This window comes from Mustela putorius, unplaced genomic scaffold (genome assembly GCF_011764305.1).
Source record: "Mustela putorius furo isolate JIRA1106 unplaced genomic scaffold, ASM1176430v1.1 tig00001009_pilon_pilon_pilon, whole genome shotgun sequence".
NCBI classification, from domain to species: Eukaryota; Metazoa; Chordata; class Mammalia; order Carnivora; family Mustelidae; genus Mustela; species Mustela putorius.
The window spans coordinates 1524774-1546490 of record NW_025421529.1 but is presented as its reverse complement, the minus strand read 5'-3'; the positions used below and the strand labels follow the sequence as shown (position 1 = coordinate 1546490).

At 50.8% G+C, this 21717-nt stretch overlaps 1 protein-coding gene across 16 annotated transcripts in view; it reads right to left on the bottom strand.

Annotated features, from left to right (window-relative positions):
- Positions 1-20745, bottom strand: part of OBSCN (obscurin, cytoskeletal calmodulin and titin-interacting RhoGEF) — a 137489-nt gene extending 116744 nt beyond the window's left edge. For 6 of the 16 annotated variants that reach the window (XM_045086963.1, XM_045086971.1, XM_045086970.1 and 3 more), the window contains exons 1-9: positions 20039-20744; positions 16023-17031; positions 14901-15170; positions 14247-14507; positions 13283-13591; positions 12886-13152; positions 12011-12289; positions 11390-11665; positions 10545-10820 (exon numbers count right to left, since the gene is read on the bottom strand). In XM_045086963.1, the coding sequence (XP_044942898.1) occupies positions 10545-10820; positions 11390-11665; positions 12011-12289; positions 12886-13152; positions 13283-13591; positions 14247-14507; positions 14901-15170; positions 16023-17004 (2920 nt within the window). In that variant the 5' untranslated portion in view covers positions 17005-17031; positions 20039-20744. Of the gene's footprint in view, positions 1-10544; positions 10821-11389; positions 11666-12010; positions 12290-12885; positions 13153-13282; positions 13592-14246; positions 14508-14900; positions 15171-16022; positions 17032-20038 lie in introns of all 16 variants that reach the window. The other 10 variants (XM_045086975.1, XM_045086976.1, XM_045086968.1 and 7 more) reach the window with 5 other exon arrangements.
- Between the last annotated feature and the right edge of the window lie 972 nt (positions 20746-21717).

Here is a 21717-nt window from a genome sequence, read left to right as displayed (position 1 = left end):
GAGTGTGTATGTGTTTTGAAATGTGTGCAAGGGTGTGTATATGTCTATGAATGTGTATATGTCTATAGGTCTGGGTGTGAGCATATATGTTTAAATGTGAATCCATGTAAAAGTGTGTGTGCATGCATGTACACCTGTCTGTGTGTGTTTGAGATGATCTGCCACTGGCTGTGCCAGGAAGAAGCCTGTGGAGCCCTTCATGGTCACTCTGATCCCACAACTGAGCCAACACCATGAGGACCCCAGCTATACAGTAGTTTGCCTTCAAAATTGACCTGAGTGAGTTACAAATATCACCACAAGGATGTTTAGGATTTGTCCCACACTAGAAACACCAAACTTTGGGTCCATCTACATAAGTACAAAAAATTAAAACCCATATTTTTACAAAAACACCTGTGGTTGGTCCACCCTGTCTTAGTCACCAAATGCAGCCACAGGGCCATGGAGTTCATCTGAAGGTTCTCAAAGTAAGCAGCAGCAGGCGGACTGAGGAGGACAAAAACCAGAATTCAAAGTCCACCAAACCAAAAGTGAGTCCACCTTCTCCCACTTGCCTGCACACAGGGCAGCCCAATATCCAGAATTAGGTCCCTCCCCCTCCCCTAGAGCATAGGGAAGAGAACCCCAAATGCTCAGAGTAACTGAGGACACCCCATGTTTTCTCCATGCTCTTACATCCTCGCCCATCAAGATCAGAAACATTCAGAACACTGAGGATAGAGAACATTGTTCTTCAACTGAAGGAGGACCCACTGATCTTTCTTTTTCTATCCTCCTGCTGGTGCAGGGGGACCATGGTAAGCAGGTCCCAAAGCAACATGCCTACCTTTCCAACCAAAAAGCTAAAGACAATGACAGAAAACACAGAACATGAGGTTGTCAAGGAACACCAGGGCTCACCCCTGAGCCACTTGTGAGTGGATCTGACCCCAATCAACAGGCCAAAGACCTCGAGCTCTCAACTGGGGTACAGGCCACTGGGTAAAGCCACAATAAATACTAGGTGGGCACATTCAGGACAGATTGAAATGGTACTGCAAAGACTCTGGAAACAAAACAATCTCTGGAAGGCTGGCAGGAACCCATCACTGGAACTCAGCAAAGTTTATTTCCAGCTTTAAAAAAATCAATGTTCCTCATTAGATATAAGGGAGACCCACAGTTTCAAAACATAGTATTCATTACATCCAGGATGCTATCCAAAACAGTCCCATGAAACTCTCAGGAAACTCTCAGTTCACATGTCTGCAAGAAAAATACTCACAGACACCAATGTCAAAATGACACAGCAGCTGGAAATATCTGACAAAGAATTTCAAGCAGCTATTATAAAAATGATTCAAAAAGCTAATGTTCCTGGAAGGGATGGAAAGACAGAAACTCTCAACAAAGAAAGGAAAGATATAAAGAACTGATACCCTTTTATAAATAGAAAAATATAATAACTGGAATAATTCACTCAATAGCTCAGTGGCAAAATCCAATTTTAGTATATGTGCTGCCAAAGCGAGCACTCAGTGGCAAAATCCAGACAACAGAAGAGTGACTGGACTTGAAGATAAATTAATAAATAATTTAATAAATTAATAAATAAATTAATAGAAATTAACCAATCTAAGCAAGAGCAAGAAAGGGACCTGTTAGACAGACTCAGGAACCTACGGGATTAAACTACAAGGACTAAAATTCATGTCACTAGTCCTAGAAAGACAGAGGAGTGTAGTTTAAAAATATTTTCAAGAAATGATGCTTGAGGGATGCCTGGGTGGCTCAGTCGGTTAAATGTCTGCCTTTCTGCTCAGGTCATGATCTCAGGGTCCTGGAATCAAGTCTTGCATTGGGCTCCTGGCTCAGCAGGGAGCCTGCTTCTCCCTCTGGCTGTCCCTCCCCCTGCTTGTTCTCTCTCTATCTGACAAACAACTAAATAAAACAAAAAATAAATTAAAGTTTCTACAAAAAAAAAAAAAGAAAGAAAAAGGAAGGATGGTTGAAACTTTTTCAAATTTGGTGAAAGACATCAACCAGATTATAAAGAGCCCAGCAAATCTTGGACACAAAGAAATCCATGACCAAATACACCATTTCAGAGCCATTGAAAATAAACAACAAACACTCTTGAAAACAGCCAAAGAATACAAACACATGACTTGTGGGGGGACAATTTGAATTACTGTCACTTGAAAATTAGTCACTACAAGAAAGGATCAATGGTCCAGAATTCTGTATCCAGCAAAATTATCCTTCAGAAATGAAGATGAAATAAAGACCTTCTGCATGAAGGGAAGCTAGGAAAGTTCACTGCCAGCAGATCTGCTCCACAAGAATTTCTATGGGAAATGACATTTAAGGAAGATTCAGAGCATCAGGAATGAAGGAAAACCAACATAAATGGTAGATGTTTGGATGACAATGAATTGTCTGCCCAAACCCCACCCCCCATGATCTGTGTGTTGAAGTCCTAACTCCCAATTTTGGATATAGAGCATTTAGGGAGTTAATTATGGTTAAAAGAGGTCCTAAGGGTGGGACCCTAATCCAATAGGAATTTATAAGAGAGAGACACTAGAGAATTCTCTTGATCTCCAATGGGCCCACAGAGGAAATGATGTGTGAGGATACAGCCATCTGCAAGCCAGACAGGAAGGTCTCACCAGCACATGCCAAAGCTGGTACCTTGATCTTGGGCTTCTAGCCTCCAGCACTGTGAGAAAATAAATTTCTCTTGTATGGCAGCCTGAGCTGACTAATATGTTGCATAAACAAAACATACTATTCTCCTGCACAATTCTTCAGACTATATTTGGCAATTGAAAGCAAGAATTATTGCATTGTTTGGTGAGGCTGTCAACGTTAGACATAATACATAAAACAACTAATAACATAATGGCATAATGGTGGGAGGGTAAAAGGACCTATATATTGATAAAAGTTCTACATCCCAACTGAAGTAGTAAAATAATGATTCTAAGTAAGCCATGAGAATTGATTATGTTTAACACAATCCCTATGGTGGGCACACAAAACTAGACACAGAACCACAATGGATAAATTAAAATGGAGTACTAAAAACTTCCTAAGTAATCCAAAAAAGGCAGAAAAGATGAAAAAGGAGAAAGAAAAAATGAGAAAAAAGTAGAAATAATAAAATAGTAAACCTAAATCCAAATGTACCAATTATTGCATTAAATGAAAATAGTGTAAACACACTGATTCTGACAGAGATTTTTAAAAATCTTTTTTAAAATTCTCATTGAAATTTTTAAAAATTTCAATTTTTTATTTTAAAAAATTACTCAACTTTGCATAATCTACAAGAAACTCACTTTATATATGTATAGGTAAAAATAAAAGAAGAAAAAAATACATGTAATGCAAACACTGATCAAAACAAAGCTGGAATATTTATATTAATATTTTATTAAAATTAAATTAATATTATTAAAATAAGTAAATTTAATTTAATCTTAAAATAATTAATAAAATAAATAATATTATTTTAAATATTAAAATAAAGTAAATCTTTGAGCCAAGAAAATTACCAGAAATATTATAAAGACAAATGAGTTAGTTTATAAAGAACATGTAATAATCCCAAATGAGTAAGCCCTTAACAACAGAGTCAAAATATGCAAAGCAAAAACTGACAGAACTGCAAGTAAAAACAGAAAGTCCACATTTATAGCTAAAGACTTCATTCTTCACACAACAACTGGTAGAACTAGTAGACAGAAGATCATCAGGGGTATAGAAGAACCAACCCATTAACCAGCATAACCTAACTGACATTTGCAATGCATTCCACCCAACAACAGCAGAATATACCTTCTCTTCAAGTATACATGGAACATTTACCATGTTGTAATGGTAACTTAACTACAGACCATACTGAAGTTAAGAAAAGAAATTTCTTAAAAAATTATTAAATTGAAGTAATACAAAGTATGTTCTCTGACCAGAATGGAAGTGGACTAGAAGTCAATAACAGAGAGATAAGAGTAAAAAAAAAGAATACTTGGAAATTAAACAGCACACTTCTGAAAACTACAGAAATCAAAGAAGTCTCAAGGGAAGTCAGTAAATATTTTAAACTGAACAACAATTAAAATAAAAACATATCAAAATTTGCAGGATAAAGTTAAAGCAATAATTATGGGGAAATTTACACTACTAAATATTTGTATTAGAAAAGAATAACTTTTGGGGGCACCTAGGTGGCTCAGTGGGTTAAAGCCTCTGCCTTCAGCTCAGGTCATGATCCCAGGGTCCTGGGATCGAGCCCCACATCAGGCTCTCTGCTCAGCAGGGAGCCTGCTTCCTCCTCTCTCTGCCTGCCTCTCTGCCTACTTGTGATCTCTGTCTGTCAAATAAATAAATAAAATCTTTAAAAAAAAAAGAAAAGAAAAGAATCACTTTTAAAAAAATAAATAAATAAAATAAAAATTTAAAAATGAATAAATTGGCAGCATTGGAGGATAAAAAGAAAAGAAAAACTTTCAATAAGTAATCCTTTTTTTTCACCTCAAGAAATTAGGAGCAAAATAAACCCAGAGCAAGCAGAAGGAAAATTAATAAAGAACAGAAATCAATTAAATTGAAAAAATAGAGAAAATCAATGAAAACTATATACGGTTCATTGAAAAGATCAATAAAATTGATAAATCTCTAGTAAGACTAATAAAAAAGAGAGAAAATCTAAGCTAACAATATCAGGAATGGAAAGGAACATCACCACAGGCCCTGCTGACATTAAAAGTATAATAAAGGAACACTACAAACAACTCTATGCACATAAATTAGACAAATCTGAAGAGATAGAACAATTCCTCAAAAATTACAAACTACTAAAATTTGCCCAAGAAAAAATAGGTAACTTGCATAATTTCACCTCTATAAATAAAATGTTTTCAAAATTTAAACCTTCTAAAGGAAGAAATATTTAGCCCAGGATGACTTCACTGGTTTAATCAGGGAAATAACTTTAAGAGAAGAAATTAAAGAAGGAAGAGAAATCACATCAATTCTACACAATCTCGCATAGAAAACAGATGAGAAGGGAACCCTTTCCATTACCCTGAGGACAAAGTCACACAAATACATATATGAATACTACTAACCACACTTCCTCAAGAATATAAATATAAACATACTCAATCAAACAGTAACCCATTGAATCAGAAATGTGTAAAAAGAATAACACACTGGGTGTTATACATAAACAATGAATCATGGAACACTACATAAAAAACTAATGATATACTGTATATTGACTAACATAACATTAAAAAAACACACACAATGAGATACCCTCTTACAACAGTTAAAATGGCAAATATTAAAGAGTCAGAAAACAACAGGGGTGCCTCAGTGGCTCAGTGGATTGGGTCTCTGCCTTTGGCTCAGTTCATGGTCTCTGGGTCCTGGGATCAAGCCCTGTGTTGGGCTCTCTGCTTGGCAGGGAGCTGCTTCCCCCTCTCTCTCTATGCCTGCCTCTCTGCCTACTTGTGATCTCTGTCTGTCAAATAAATAAATAAAATATTTAAAAAAGAAAAAAGAATACAAAAAATGTTGGTGAGGATGTGAAGTGGGGGAATGGTTTCCCATTGTTGGTGGGAATGCAAGCTGGTACAGCCACTCTGGAAAACAGTATGAAGGTTCCTCAAGATGTTAAAAATAGAGTTACCCTATGACCCAGGAATTACACTACTGGGTATTTACCACAAAGATACAGATGTAGTGAAAAGAAGGAGCACCTACACCCCAAGTTCATAGCAGCAATGTCCACAACAGCCAAACTGTGGAAGGAGTCGAGATGCCCTTCAATAGATGAGTGGATAAAGAAGATATGGACCACATATACAATGGAATATTATCAACCATCAGAAAGGATGAATACCCAGGTTTTGCATCAACATGGATGGGACTGTAGGAAATTATGCTGAGCGAAATAAGTCAAGCAGAGAAAGTTAATTATCATATGGTTTCTCTCATGTGTGGAACATAAGGAATAGTGAGGAGGACCATACAGGAAGTGAGGGAAACTTGAATGAAAAGAATTAGAGAAGAAGATGAACCATAGGGGTCTATGGACTCCATAAAACAAACTGAGGGTTACAGAAGGGAGTGGGGTTGGGGGATTGATTAGCCCAGTGATGGGTATTAAGGAGGGTACAAGTGGTACCACTTGTACCCTCCTTAATAAAAAAGGGTATAAGTGGTGATGAGCATTGGGTGTTATATGCAAATACTGAATCATTGAACACTACATGAAAAACTAACGATGTACTGTGTAGTAGCTAACTGAACAAAAATAAGACTGACTTCCTTCCCTCCTTTCTTCTTTCCCTCCATCCTTATTCTTCAAGCCTGAACAGGAGCTCACTCAATGCAAATAGCCTTTTCCCCATCAGTATTTGTTGAAAACAATCACAGGCAATTACTGAACATCTTGGCTGCCCAAGGTGGTAGGTATCAGTTGAGTAAACAACAGACTAACAAATCAGCTTAAAAGGAAAAGCTGCAAGAATGTCTATATCCATAGAGGGCTTTGGAAAGCTCTGGCACATTCCTGGGCATCTAGAGGGCCACAAATATATGTATACTCAAGAATCATTTGAGGACGCCCTAAACTCACACTATGGGCTAAACTTGAGGACATTAAATCATGATTGTAAACTGCCTGACTAAGTTGTATATGCATGTACCAACAAGAACTGGGAGGCTTACTAGTTAAAAGCATCTAAAGAAACCACTGTAAAACCATTAGCTAACCAACCAGAGACTTCAGAGGTTTAACACAGTATAAAATGCAGACTTCACAGAAGTAGTTCAGAAAAGTCACTGAACACACAAATAGAAACAAAAACAAACACCAACAACTACAAAGTGGGAAGGGGGTTGGACAATTTGAACTAAATTCACACATGCTATTACTTAATATTCCAATATCAACAAAGAATTATGTGACATGCAAAGAATCATGGTCCATTACAGGAAAGGAAGCTGTCCAACAGAATCTGTCCCTGAAAATGTCCAGATATTGTTTCACTAAACAAAGTCTTTAGGTCAGCTATTTTAAATATGCTCAGAAAATTAAAGGAAACTATTTCTCATCAAGTAAAGAAATGTTTGAGAACAATGTCTTACCAAATAGAGAGAATATCAATAAGAAGATATATTTCTAAGACTACATAGAAATTCTACATTTGAAAAGTGTAACTGGAATGAAAATTCACTGGAGGGGTTCAACTTCTGATTTGAGCAGACAGAAGAAAAAAAAAAATACTCAGCAAACTTGAATACAAGTCTCATGAAATTACCCAGTCTGAGGAGCAGAAAGAAAAAAGAATGAAGAAAATGAACAGAGCCTTAAATCCCTGTGGGGCAACACACACACAGGGAGATTTAAAGGGAAAGGGGCAAAGAGAATATTCATATGAGTGCTCCTACCAAGAGTGACAGCTGATGTCCCTTCAGAACTATAGGGGCCAGAAGTTAGTAGGTGATGTTTTAAAGTGCTTAGGGGAAAAGAAAACAAAAACAAGAACAAAAACTATCAACCAATAAATTATAGGCCTATGTCAAAAAACCAAGAACAAAAACTATCTGGCAAAAGCATTCCTAAAAATGAAGGAAAAATTAATACATTCCCCTTCAAATAAATACTGATTATTTTGTTGCTATTACAACTGTCCTGAAAGAAATGCTAAATAGGCATTTCAGACATGGATGAAAAACACTGACAATAACTTGAAATTGTATGAAAAAATAAAGAACAGTAGTAAGTATAGTTATGCAGGTAAATGTAAATGCCAGTATTGCAGCATTTTTTTAGTTTTTAACTCTTTGGGCTTTTTCCCCATATGATCTTAAAACACAAATGCATGAACAATAATTACAAAACTACAAAGTTAATGGACTGAAGTTAGTGTATAAAGACAAATTTTGACAATACCAACATAAAGCTGCACTTTGTGTGGGAACACAGAGCTGTAAAGGAACAGTTCTTTTATTTAAACTAAAATGGTATAATTTTAAACTTGAATATTACAAAGTTAAGATATTAATTGTGATAACCACTAAGGGTATCCACTAAGAAAAAACCAGATAGATGATAGATAAATAGAAAGAAAGAGCCAATGTTATATGTATATATAATACATACAAAGTTATAGTAAATATATATACTTAATACATGAAACACCAGAAAAAAATCAATTAAACAGAAAAAAGATAGAAATGGAGAGAATAAGGAACAAAGAAGATACAACATATTTTTTAAAAGACCAAAATAGCAGAAGTAAGTCCTTTCTTGTAAGTATTACTACATGAAGTGAAAACTAACAGATCAAAGAGAGAAAAAGATGTACAATAGTAGTTGGAGAGTTCAGTGCCCTTCTTTCCATAATGAACAGAAAGACAGACAGGAGGTCAGTAAGGAAACAGCAATATATGCCAGGTAGACCCAGCTGACTCAACAGAACTCTCCACCCACCGCATCAGAGACACACAAACAGAATGTTCTCTGACACAGACCATGGGTTCGGCCAGGAAATGAATCTCAGTAAATGTAAAGAGATGGAAATAATACAGGGTATCTTTTCCAACCACAGATAAGTGACACTAGAAATCACTAATAGAAGGAAAACTAGAAAATCCACAAATCTGCCAAAAGGAAACAATGCACTCTTGAAGAAGAATTGGAAGGAAAATTAGAAAATATTTTGAAATAGTTGGAAACGAAACCACAACACACCAAGGCTAATAAGATGCAGTGAAACCACTGCTCAGAGGAAAATTCATAGTTATAAATTATAGGCCTATGTCAAAAAAGATGAGCACAAATCAATAATCTAACTTCACACCTTAAGAAACTAGAAAAGGAAGAGTAAGTGGAACCCAAAGTGGGAAGAAGGAAATAAAGTCTATAGATGAGATGAATGAAACAGAATAAAAAGGCAAAATAAAGAATGAAGAACATTTGAAAAGATCAACAAAATTGACAAACCACTAGCTAGACAACTAAGAAATTTAGAGGACTCAAATTATTACAACAAAAACAAATGTGGGGACACCAGTACAGACCTTACAGAAATACAAACCATGGTCAGATAACACCATCAACAAGTGAATGCCAACAAATTCTAGATGAAATACCTGAACTCATAGGAACACACAGACTACCAAAACAGACCCCAGGAGAAATAGAAAACCTGAACAGACCTACAACAAGTAAAGAGAATAAATCAGTAATCAAAACAAAATAAGAGGCATCCAGACTGCAAATAATGAAGTAAAACTATCTGTGCAATATAGGGGACACTTTTTTGTATAAAAAAAAAAATCCTTAAGAATCCACAGATAATTAATAGCTGAATACACCAGCTCAGCAGGGTTGTAGGACACAACAGCAATATTCAAAATTAATTCTATTTCTGTATATTAGTGATGAACCTTCAAAAACTAACATTTAAAAAATAATTCCACTTAAGGAAACATCAAAAAGAATAACATACTTACCAAAAAACTCAACAAGTCTTCTACACTAAAAACTCTACACTGCCTGCCTTGAAGGGGACATGTCCAGACTCAGGGTGCAGCCACCTCATGTGGGCACAGGGCGGTCCCAGGACACACACAGGCCCCTCAGCAGACCCACACTGCCCACTGGACCACAGGCCCACTGTCTCCACCCTCGATGTCCCACAGCCCAGATAGTCAAGTCAGGGGCTCATTTTTCTAGGCTATCTTCAGTGGGGTGTGGCCATCAGAGATGTTTTAGGCCACTGAGTTTGTGATAATTTGTTGCACAGCAATAGAAAATGACCCAAAAAATACTCCCTGCAAGTTCTTCCCACCTGAAATGTGATGGCTGGAGCTGTGGAAGCCATCTCATAACCAGGAGGCAATAAGCATAATGAAGGTCCTTATTTTGTGCTCAGGGTGGCAGAGAACTAGAAGCAGACAGAGCCTATGTCCCTGTGGTGTCCCTGTGGGAGGTTGTTAGAAATGGTCCCTGATGAGTAAAGCCTCCCTATGTCCACACCCTCAGCAGTGGGGTCTACTTCCTCCTGACCTGGAAACCAGGGTGTGTGAAGCAGAACATGGTGGTGGTCATGCTCTGAGCACAGACCCCAACAAGCCCGGTAGCACCTGCTGTTCCCTGAGGGAAACAGAGCCACCATGAAGACACCATGGAGACACACCTGGGGCAGAGAAAGGGGTCCCAGACATAGGAGTAAGCCCAGCCAACATCGTACAGAGACAGAGGTTTGCCATCCGGCTAGACCCAAGCACTGAAGCCCTGTTGGGACATCGGACACATGGACGAGGCCAGGCTGGGTACTCCTGCCCCAGCCCACATTTCATGGAGCAAAAAGGAGTGGTCTCACTGAGCCCTGCCTGAACCCCTGACCACACAGCCAACTGTCTCGACAGTTTGGGGGTGTTTGTCAGCTGGCGCTAGATAACTGCCTTTTGTGGGCCTGACAAACACCTTCCTCCCAAACACCTCCTCCAGGCCTGTTCCTGGGATGTCAACTGACCTGTGACGTCCAGGCGAAAGGACACCTTCTGGCCCCCGGCCTCGCAGCTGTACTCCCCGGCGTCCGCTTTCCCCGCCTGCTGCACCACCAGCCGCCTGCTGCAGCCCTTGGCCTCCATGTGCACGTTGGAGCTCGCACTCAGCTTCTTCCCGTCCTTGTACCACGTCACCTCTGTCTGGGCCTGGGCCACCTCACAGCTCAGGGTGGCACTGGCCCCTGCCTTGCAGAGCACCTCACTGCGTGCTGGCTGCTCCTTGGCAAACACTGCAGAGGGCTCTGAAGACAGAAAGAGATGCATGGTCAGAAGCCCCACTGAGGGAAGGTTCCCAAGTCCTGGAGCCAGGCGAACCTGGGAATCCTTCACAGTCAGATGCTGCTGGTAGAGCCCTCCTCAGGCACAAGGGGACCTGATGCCCTGACCCCTCTAGGGCATGGGGGGAGCAGCCTCTGAGAACCAGGAGGGACAGCCAGGCCACTGCCTAGCGACAGATAGAGGGAGGCCTGGGAGAGTGACCGAGACTCAGCATCTGCCAAGTGGCCCCAGAAGCTTCTAGCAGGAGCCAGACCCATAGGCATCCAGACCCCGAGTCTTGTCTGCCTCACTTCCTCATCTTCAAAAGGACAAAAAGGCTACAAGTTTCCTTCTTATTTTTTATTTTCCATGCGCAAATCTTTTTTCCATCTAAATGTTAGTTCTTTGGGAGGTTCCTCTTTCCAACCCTAAGAGCAACGGCACCTCCCAGGCATTCTTGGAAGAAAGGAAGGGCTGGACAGCCTAGCCTCACAAGTGCTTGATGAAGCCAGACCTGCTCCCCACCCACCATGCCTCAGAGGCTGCGGCTCACCGGAGACACGCAACTGGAAGTCCACGGAGTCCTCGCCCACACGGCACGAGTAGGTACCCTCATCCTGCCTGGTGACCGAGGTTGCCACCAGCCGGTGCCGTGAACCCACGTCCTCCTGCAAGAAGCGCTGGCTGGAGCGCTTGAGCTCCACTCCATCCTTGTACCAGTGCACACTCACATGGGCCTCCGAGGTCTCGCATTCGAAGTGGGCTGGGCCTCCAGCCACAGCATCCACACAGCCACCAGCAGTGTCTTTGTGCAGAAAGGGAGTGAGCCCTGCAAGGGCAGCCAGGCAGGTCAGTGGGGCCAGCAGAGCCCTGGCCACACAGACACCTATGCTAGACAGCAGACAGAGACGCCGGGGGCCTGTAGGCCTCCCCCAGACCAGGGTCCCCTTCGGAGTGCCACCTGCCCTTAGGAAGCCCCACTCCCTGCTGACCAGAGCCTCCCCTCTCCCATCCTCCCCAAGGTCAGCTGAGCATGCCCCACTCCCCACTGCCCTACAGAGATGGAAAATGGTGACTCCCACCACCCATACCCCCTAGAGTCTGCCCAGAGCAGGGGAACCTAACGTGGGGACATGGCCATGGTGGAAATGGACCACCACACAGCAGGCGTCACCTTGCACCAGGAGCTGGTAGGCGATGCGGCCCCCACGGCTGACACACTCGTAGAAGCCAGCATCATCTCGCACCACATCCCGCACCAGCAGTGCCCGCTGTCCGGCCATGGCCTGCACCTCATACTTGGGGCCTGGTGGCAACACGTGGCCATCCTTCAGCCATGTCACCGCTGCAGCCTGGTCTGACAGCTCAGCCAGCAGCTGTGCCTCCTCATGCAGCTGGGCCAGCACTTCCCTCACAGCTGTGACTGGACGCCTAGTGGTCATCCCTGGGGCCGCTTGGGGCCACAAACAGGTGGACAGAGGCGCATGGACAGAGCAGTGGAGAGAACAGGGGAGGGGACAGAAGGAAGAATGACAGGGAAATGGATGGACAGAGGGGGAATGGACAGAGGAGGAGGGATGCAGGAGGGACATTGGGGTGTGGGCAGAGGAGATGGATGGTAGAGGGAACAGAGAGAGAATGAAGGGGAAGGAAGAGAGAAGAGTGAACAGATGTGGACAAAGGGAATGGACAGGAAGGGACGGGGGGGGAAGGATGGGGAGGGGACAGAGCAGGGAGAGACAGGTATGAGGGAACAGGGAGAAGCAGAGTGACAGAATCAGCAGAGGGGAAGGGGAGGGAGGGAGGGAAGCAGGCAGATAGAAGAGTGAGGCTCTGAGCCCAGTCCTCCATGCACAACCCACACAACCCATGGGAGAGGCCACTGCCAGCCCTGGGCAAGCTGCCTCCCACCACCCTCTCCTGCCCAGCCCTGCCACAACCAGGAGATCACCCAGGAGCTCACCTGCCCCGGGACAAGCAGCAGCTCCAGGAACCCCCACCCCACTGCTAGGGCAGAGGCCTGGGGGTCCCAGCCGGGGGTCCTCCTACCTCGGACCTCCATGCGGATGCTGCTTTCAATGCCATTGGCCACGAACTTGAGCTCAGCACCGTGCATGCTGGCGGACACTGAGTGGATGGTGAGGGCATGCCGTGTGCCGTCCTGACGGATCATGTACATGCTGCTGGCCTTCAGGGCCTGCCCATCCAGGAACCACTCTCCCGCCAAGGCCAAAGTGAGGTCCACGGAGAAGGTCACCTCACCACCCTCCACAGCCTCCACTGCCTTCAGGGGCGTCCTCACAGCAAGCTGGGGGGCTGCAGGGTGAGGGCTTCAGTAAATGGTCAGCCTCTGCCCTCTCCGCCCCTCCTCTGCCTGAGCCCGGCCCAAGTGCTGCCTCCCCCAGCAAGCCCATGGGGCAGGCAACTGGAGCGCATCCACACTTACTCAGGTGCACAGTCCCTGGGAACTCGAGGTAGGGGCTGTGGCCAAAGCTGTTCAGAGCGGACACCCGGAACTGGAAGTCCCCCTCCTCAGACACGCTGGCCACAGTCAGCTCCTGCGCACCCACCCACTCAGCCTCGTGGCACCGGCTCCAGGTGTGGGCGCCAAGCCGCTTCTTCTCCACCAGATAACCATCGATGGGGACAGGGCGGTCCCCGTGGGGTGGTGGGGACCAGCCAAGGGTCACGGAGCACTCTGTCCTGGATTTCACCATGGGGGCCTCAGGCGCATGCAGCGGCGGCTTCCTAGGGGCTGGGCAGAGAACCACCCAAGGTGTCACTCACTGGGAGTTCCCTCCCCAAGCCCTCAATCCAAGATGAGCCCCGCCCTGCAGGGAGCATGCCTTCACTGTCTGGACTGCCCAAGGCCCTAGGGGACTGCAGGGACAAGGATGCTGTGGACCCATGACCAGGGGGTCTAGGGATAAACCCCATCTGTGATTCCAGGTCTCGGGCTTGACAGTGACCAAAGCAGGGCACAGTGACCATTCTGAGGGCGCATTCCTACCCCAACAAAAGGCTGACCCAGTGGAGACGGGTGGGAGGAGGGACCTACTCCCCAATCTACAAATTTGATAGCAAAGGCCACAAGAAGAAGACATGCTCGCTCACGATGTCCCACAGCTGTTCTCGCCCATTTGTGTGCTTCTAGAACAATCTGCACCTTCTACTTTGGTTTGCAGAGTGGCGGTCACCAGAACTCCCACTCTGCAGTCACCTGGGGTGACCACAGTGAAGGAGGGCAGCAAACAAACCAGGGGTCCAAGGAAACTAGAGCTATGACCGGTTGGTCCAGCCCCCAAAACCCCTCCTACCCCCCACAGCAGACCAGAATGTACAGCGTGGCCCAGTGGACAAAAGAAGGGGGAAAGGGCCTGTCCATTCAAGGGGCACGCCCTGGCCCTTACCAGACACAAAGAACTGTGTCGTTGTCCGGCAGTCCCCAGCCATGAAGGTCACCTCGCCCATGTCCTCCAGGCTGCACTTGGAGATGGTCAGCGTGTGGCACGCGCCTTCTGTGGTGATGGCCACGCGACCCCCGGCCACCACCTCCTCCTGGTTCCTCAGCCAGTGGATGGAGTGCTCGGGCTGGGCCAGCTCCACACAGAACATGGCCGTGTCCCCCACTCGCACCGCGGTCTTCCTCGGGAGCTTCCGGATGAGGTTGCCTGTGGTGGACAGGGCCCGGGGACTGGTCGGTGTTTGGATGGGGGGGGCGTCCTCTGCCCACCTCTCCACCTCCAAGCCCGCCTTCCGCCCCGCCCGCCCCTTCTCGCCCGCCCCTTCACCTCCGAGCCCCGCTTCCGACTGTGTACTGCCCCCTGTCCCGCCCCTGCTCGCCCCGCCACTCCGCCCCCAGCCGCCCCCAGCCTGCCCGCTGCCCCGCCCCCTGCCCGCCCCTGCTCCGAGCCCACGGTCCGTCCCTGCACTGCCCCAGCACGACCCCAGCAGCGCACCTGCCCCGCACCTCCTCCCGGCTCCTAACCCGCCCGCTGCCCCACTCCTCCTCCCCGCCCCTTCCCTTCCCACCTTCCCCCTCCATTCCCCGTGACCCCCGCCACCTTGCACCGCGAGCTCCGCCACCGTGCGGCTGCCCTCCGCCGTCTCGCAGATGTAGACGGCGTCGTCGTCGGCCGAGACGTTGCGCACCGTCAGCCGGCGCTCAGTGCCCTCCTCCTCGATGCCGTACTTGGCGCTGGCCCACAGCCGCGTCTCCTCCTTGTACCACGCGGCCTCCGTGGCCGGCAGCTCCACCTCGCACTGGAACGTGGCCGACTCTTTCTCCCGCACCTCCAGGTCCTGCAGCCGCTTTCTGAAGGGCACCGCGGGCTCTGCGGGGACAGGGCCCGTGAGCGGGGCAGGGGTGGCGGGTCTGGGCAGGAGAGAGTAGCGGGGAGAAGGTGGAGGAGGAGGGGTTGGGGGGCGGAGAGTGCGGTCAGGGCAGGGAGAGAGGCGGTGGTGCGAGAAGGAAGCAGGGTAGGTCAAGGGCTCCGTTAGTCGGGTGCGGGGCTGGCATGGGGGCAGAGGACCAGGACAGGAGTTGGGTGGGAAGGCAGGGGAGCAGCAGGGATGAGTCCAGGAAGGTAGGGAGATGTAAGGGGGCAGGGGTAAAGAGTCCCCTCCCCTTAGACAGAAGATGTCTGTAAACGAGGCACCTAAAGCCACAAAAAGTATCCCAGAGATGCTGCTCCCAGGCCGCAAAATCCGGTGGGATCCCGCTCCCACGAGCAGCGAGGCGGTAGGACCAGGGCCGGCTGCCGCTCAACCCCCTGAGCTGCCCTGCGCACTTTCCCCTGTGCAGCTTCTGCAGGGACCTCCGAGGAACCGCGTCATTTCCTTTCTCCCCCAGTCTGCCTGGGAGACCCCCTAAGCATCCTGTGAGGGAGTGGAATGCCCGCCTCCCACCCCCACCCCACCACACCTCCCACCATCTCCCAGGAGGAGGGGGCGCTGAGGACAAAGCGCTTTGTTCCTCACTCATGTGACTCTCACAGACACAGTAGGACAGGCGGAGGGTCATCTGCTTCCCCCTCTTTCTGTGGCTCTGGGAACGCGGGGGCTGCCCAGGACTCTCTGGATTCCACGACCGATTCCAGTGCAGGTGTAAAGGACAGGGGGAGGGAAGGTCGCTTCTTGGGCAGCGACCACGTGCTGGGGCCGTGCGCCCAGCACCCTGAGCTCACCTCGGACGACGACCAGCACGGAGCTGTAAGTCTGGCCCACCAGGTTGGAGGCCGTGCAGGTGTAGAGGCCCCGGTCCGACTGTTTACAGAAGAGGATCTTGAGCACGAAGTTCTCCTGGGCGTCCTCGTACACCACGTGTCGCCGGCCCTCGACCACCAGCTGCCCATCCTTCTTCCACACGGTCTCTGGCTTTGGCTCCCCCGTCACGTAGCAGCTGAGGCGCGCGTGCTTGCCTTCAGTCACGGTGCATGTGCGCGTGCCGGAACCCGGTGGCGAGGCCGGGGCGCTGTCCGCGCGTATCGCCTCGCGCCGCCGCTTCAGGTGCGCCAGAAGCGCAGCAGTGGAGGCCCCGGGAGGGCCCGCCGCGTCCGCATCCGCCTCCACGGTGAGCGCTGCGTCGGCACTGGCAGCGCCCAGCGGGTTCTCGGCGCGCACCGTGTAGGTGCCGCCGTCCCGGGCCCGCGTTGCCTGGATGCACAGCGCGCTCGCCTCGCCGCTGGCCTCCACGCGCACTCTGGGGGCGTCAGGCGAGCCCAAGCGCCGCCCGTCTTTGGCCCAGCTCACGGCCATAGGCGGCGAGCCGCGCACGCGACAGCGGAACGTGGCCTCGGCGCCCTCGCGCACGCGGATGGACGTGGGCCGCAGGAGAAAGTGGGGCACCTGCTCTGCGCAGGCGGCCTCAGCGTCCACCTGCAGGCCCACAGCCGCGAAGGCCTCACCGATGGCGTTGCGTGCGCGGCACACGTACTGCCCGCTGTCGCCCAGTGCCAGGTCTAAGATGGTGAGACGGTACAGGTCGCCGTCTTGGGCCAGGCGGAAGCGAGCACCCGCCTCTACAGGCTGCTGGTCCTTCTCCCAGCTCACCTGCGGCGTGGGGTTGCCCACGATCTGGCAGCTCAGCGTGGCGTCCTTGCCCACCGACACCATGAAGGCCTTGGGCCGGGTCAGGAATCGGGGTGCCCCACTGAATGAGTGATCCATGGTGGGGGTGGGGGCGGCAGGAGGGACCTAGGAGCGGGTTGGGGGAAGGTCATAGTGGGGATAAGACCCTGTACTGATCGAGTCCCGGACCTGCACCACACCACTCCCCCACCCACGCGCCTCCACCTCATCTCCCCTGCCCCCACAGCTAGGACTGTCTGAGGCACGGTGATACAGAAATTCAGATTTGCGGCTCCTTTCTCGGCATTTGAAGTCTGGTGCCACACCTCCCTCACAACAGGCTTTTCTATCTCTTCCTGTCCCCCCAGCTCTAACCCCATCCCCAACTCCAGGTCCAGTTGAGTACCTGTCCCAAACACACCAGCACCCTGGCTGGCCTTCCTCTCTGTTCACCAGCATCTCCCTACCTGGGGCCATGCTGTCCTCTCCACACAGACCTGCCTGTGTGTGTGTGTGTGTGTGTGTGTTCCCTACCCAACTCCAGCTGCCTTCAAGGGACCAGTCCCCGTCCCCCACACACTGCTGCCTCTTGGATTCCGAGACTCCAATCTTCCTAAATGTCTTACCCACTGAGGAGGCGGCTCTCTGAACCTGGACGGGGCCTGGGCAGGGAGGCCTTCCCTGGGTGCCTGCTGCTGGCCTGTGCCTCTGACTGTGGTGCCCTGGAGGTCACAGATCCTCCATCCCAGGAGACTGCCCTCTGAGCCCTCTGCCCCGTGTGCCCCTTTTTGTCCCCTGCCCCTTCCTCCTCCACAAGATTCATCCTCCCAAGACACACTTCTGGTTCTGGGTGCCGCAGCCGGGCTTGCCCCAGGCAGCACCCATGATGAAAGTCCAGTGTACTAGGCCGTCAGCACCCCTCCAGGGGTTCCCAGGTCCCCTCAACCCTGATGAGCAGGGAGATCGGAAATCTGGCTGCCAGTTGGACCCCTTACAAGCTGCCCCCCACCCCGAGCCACCCACACCCCCTTGCTGTGTGCACCTGCTCCTCCCCCAGGGACAGCACATGGTCAACTGTAAGGCCAGGGAGGACAGGCAGAGTCCCCTGTGAGGAACCACAGACGTCCAGGCTGAGATTAGCCAGGTTGACTGGCAGGGCCTGGTCACTCTACAGACTTTGTGTCCCTACTGGCTGGGGATCTTTGGGGACAGGGTTGGCACCCCCATAACAAAGGCTACCAGGGACTGGCTGGCCATCGGCACAGGTGGGTAAGGTGAAGCTGGGCCTAGCCTACCCTGCCCCACTTCTGTAAGAACAGCAGGCCCCCTGGCTCAGGGCTGGGCCCAAGCACCTCAACTCCCTCCCCACCCCAGGGCTGGGCTTCCAGCATGGGCTGCTCCTGGGGGACAAGTGGGGTGATGTTCTGGACCCTTGGGCTCCTGTCCTGTGATTCAGGGCCTAATCCCCCTTAATCCCCCTTGAGGAGGTGAGCCTGCACTAGTCTGCTGACTCACTGTGCAGTCAGCACCTCTGTCCCTTGCCCTCCCCCCGCCCCGCTAGCCCCGCTGGCCAAGCTCTGGGACTGGGAGGACATGGGCCAGCGGCCATCCGAGCCCCGCCTCCATGGACGCCCTCCTGGGCCTTAATGTCTCTCTGGGGAAGGGTTACTCTGACACCGGGTATCCAGAGGCCCTGAGCTCTGAGCTCCCTGGGCTCCCCTCCTGATTCCTGGTTGGCCTGCAGTTCCCTCCAAGACAGGACACTCACTGCACCCTAACCCCCACCACTCCAGGTGCAGCTCTGGGAGCTAGGTGCTCTGAGCTCATGAACCGGCAGGGGCTGAGGGCCACCTCCACAGCTGGTGGCCTCTGGGGGACCAGGAGAACAGGGAAGGGACAAGGACTTCCTTTCACTACACGTGCTTGGGGAAAGCAGCCCAGGCCTTTGGCAGCTGACAGGCTGACCTCTGGCCTTGGAAGGATGGGCAGAGACCCCAAGATCTTCTCAGGCCCCAGGAATGGTGCTGATGTCTGGTCAAAGGCCCGTGTTCCCCACCTCAGTGCAGCAGACCCATGAGACCCTGGGGGCTCCCACAGGCTCAACCACTCCCAGACAGGCATCCCCACTGCTCCATAGGGCCGCAGTGCCCAAAATGCTGGCTCAAGGACTCCAGAGCCACACTCCTTCAGGCCGAGTTGAGGGACTCCTGCTGGGTTGGGACATGCAGAGGGGAGTGGGAGGCTTAGGAAGGGACACCTGGCTAGGACTTCAGCCTCAGCTCCCCAGGGAAGCCCCTTCCTCCCTCAGAGTGGACTCCTTGCTCCTTGGAGGCCCAACTTGTCACTGGCAGCAGCCTCCCTCCACATGGACACTATGACCTCCCCAACCCCACCATGACCACGAGAGGGTCATGCCTCTGGACCCTCGGAGTCCTGAGGGCTGACGTGAGCCCTGCCTACAGCCTCCATCCTTGGTTTTCAAGAACTTGGCCAGTCTTGGGTCCTCCTCATGGGCCCAAGTGGGAATTGGCTTGCAGCCTGACTACAGAACCTTGGTCCCCTGGAGCCCCTGCTGCCCCTCTCCCCCACCTCATCCCCCCACCCCCCGGAGCCCCTGCCACCCCCCTCCCCCACCCCCACCCTTCCAGTAAAGACTTCCAGCGACAGCTCCTGGAGTCTGGACCCCTGGGCTGGCAGCCTCCCGAACTCCAGGGGAAATTCTTTCCTGGAGTCAGGTGTCAGTGCCCCTCTGGCTGTCCCCTCTGCTGAGCCAACAGGCCCAAAATAGCCCCAGCTGTCAGCAACCATCCATCTCCGCAGAGCTGGGGGAAGGGCTGGCCAGACCCCTAGGCCTCCTTTGGAGCAGGGGGCCACAAAGGAGGAGGCGGATGCACGCCACAGCCCCCGGGTCTCCCACCCCCAGTGCTCTCTCCCCGCAAGAGGGGCTCAGCTCAGGCCACCACGGGGTCAGGGCCCGGATTCCAAAGTCCCAACCCTTGGAGTTACACAACCTGGCTAGACACCCCTCCCCAGGCCCCTCTCAACCCCAGTGCCCTGACCTTCAACTGAATAGCCCTGGGGGAGAGGGGCTAGGCCTGGAATGGCTCCCACCCTGCCTGATCAGCCTCCTCACCTGTCTCTACGGGAGGCTGGGAGCAGCACCCAGTCGTAGGGCACAGAAGATGGAACAGGGGCTGCTGGGTCTCACCTCCCTCCACGGGCCCAGGACTGACACGGCTCCCACCCAGCAGCCCACTCTCTGGCCGGTCCTCAGACTGGACGGGGACGAAAGGACAGGCAGACGCTGTCAGCTGGAGAAGGCTGGGCCCGCCCCCACCACCAGCCAGCCCAGCCCAGCTCCAAAATAGCCCGGGTGTCACTGCCTGCGATCTGGTTTCACCCCCCCAGCCCCGGGAGGCAAAGGGCAGAGGCTCTGGGTGGCCAGGTGTGGGGGTGCAGGGGCAGCGATGACGTGGGTGGGGCAGGGACCCCACCTGGTGGTGACCCCTCCTCAGACTAGTATCCTGGAAGGATACTAGGCAGGAAGGAGCCCAGGAGACCCAGGACCACCCAGGGGGCACCCAAGACCACCTCAAAGGGACCTGGGGCCACCCAGAAAGGGACCTAGAATCAGTCAGAGGGACAGGGGGACCCAGAACTACCCAGCGGAGACTCAAGACTGTCCAGAAGGGAGAGGGGGACTGGGGGCCAGCTAGAAAGTGACACAGAACCAGCCAGAGGGGAGAGGGGGACCGAGGAGCAATGGTCATCTGGAAGTCCTGAGCCTCTGGAAGGGGGTAAAGGCAGGCAGCCAGAAGCCAGCACAGGCCCCAGCACCAGCCCCAATCTGTCCCCACCACACACATGCCAAAGGCAGATTCTTTATCCCTGGTCCTTCGAGCAGCACCTGGCCTGGCTGGGTGTCCATGGCACCTTTAAATGGGAGTGGGGATCCCTGAGAAACCAGGCAGGGACCTTCCCGGCCATGGGCCAGGGGTGGGCAGGCAAGACAGTGGCCAGTGCTAAACATGCCCCCAGGAAGGCTGTCCCCAACTCCATCCCCATGGCCCTGCTGCAGGGACAAGCATGGACAAAATGCCAGGACCATCTGGAGGACAAGTGGCCTCTGTCTGGTGGGGCCTAACCAGGACCCAGAGAGTTTCCTGGGAAGGAGCTGACCCCCGCCCCCAGTGGCTCAGGTCTGAGACCCACCCTCACGGACCCCATCTGAGGATGGGTACCAGGGCAAGACACCAAGCCAGGTCCCTGCACCCACTTGATGCAAGGACCTCTCTAGCTGGTGTGTCTACCTGCTGACCCCCACCACAGCATGTGTGAAAGCCAGGAGTCCAGAGCTCCCAGGGAGGGGGAAATGAGGGTAGGGAGAACGAGGACCCACCAGCCAGCAACGAGGGACTGCTTGGCATGCTCAGCCTCACCCCTGCCCCTGAGCCGGCACCCCTGTATGCGGTGGGGACTAAGGCTCTAAGCACAGACCAGATGCCCTGAGGTACCCAAATCTCGGCTCAGACACCATAACAAAACCACAGACCAGGAGGCTCAAATAGACATTTATTTCTCAGGGTTCCAGAAGGTGCATTATGGAAAGAAGATGCTTGTAGGCCCCAGGACACTGAGATGTCCCTTCCCAGTGCAGACACAGCCCCGCACTCAATATGGACCCATGGGCCAGAGGGCCAGTCCTATGGGTCCCTCCGTCCGCCTCTATGGACACTGATGGGTCCATGGTAACCGGGGGTTAATCGCAACTACAGTGATCCCTTAACCAGCATTCATGTGACTCACTGGCCT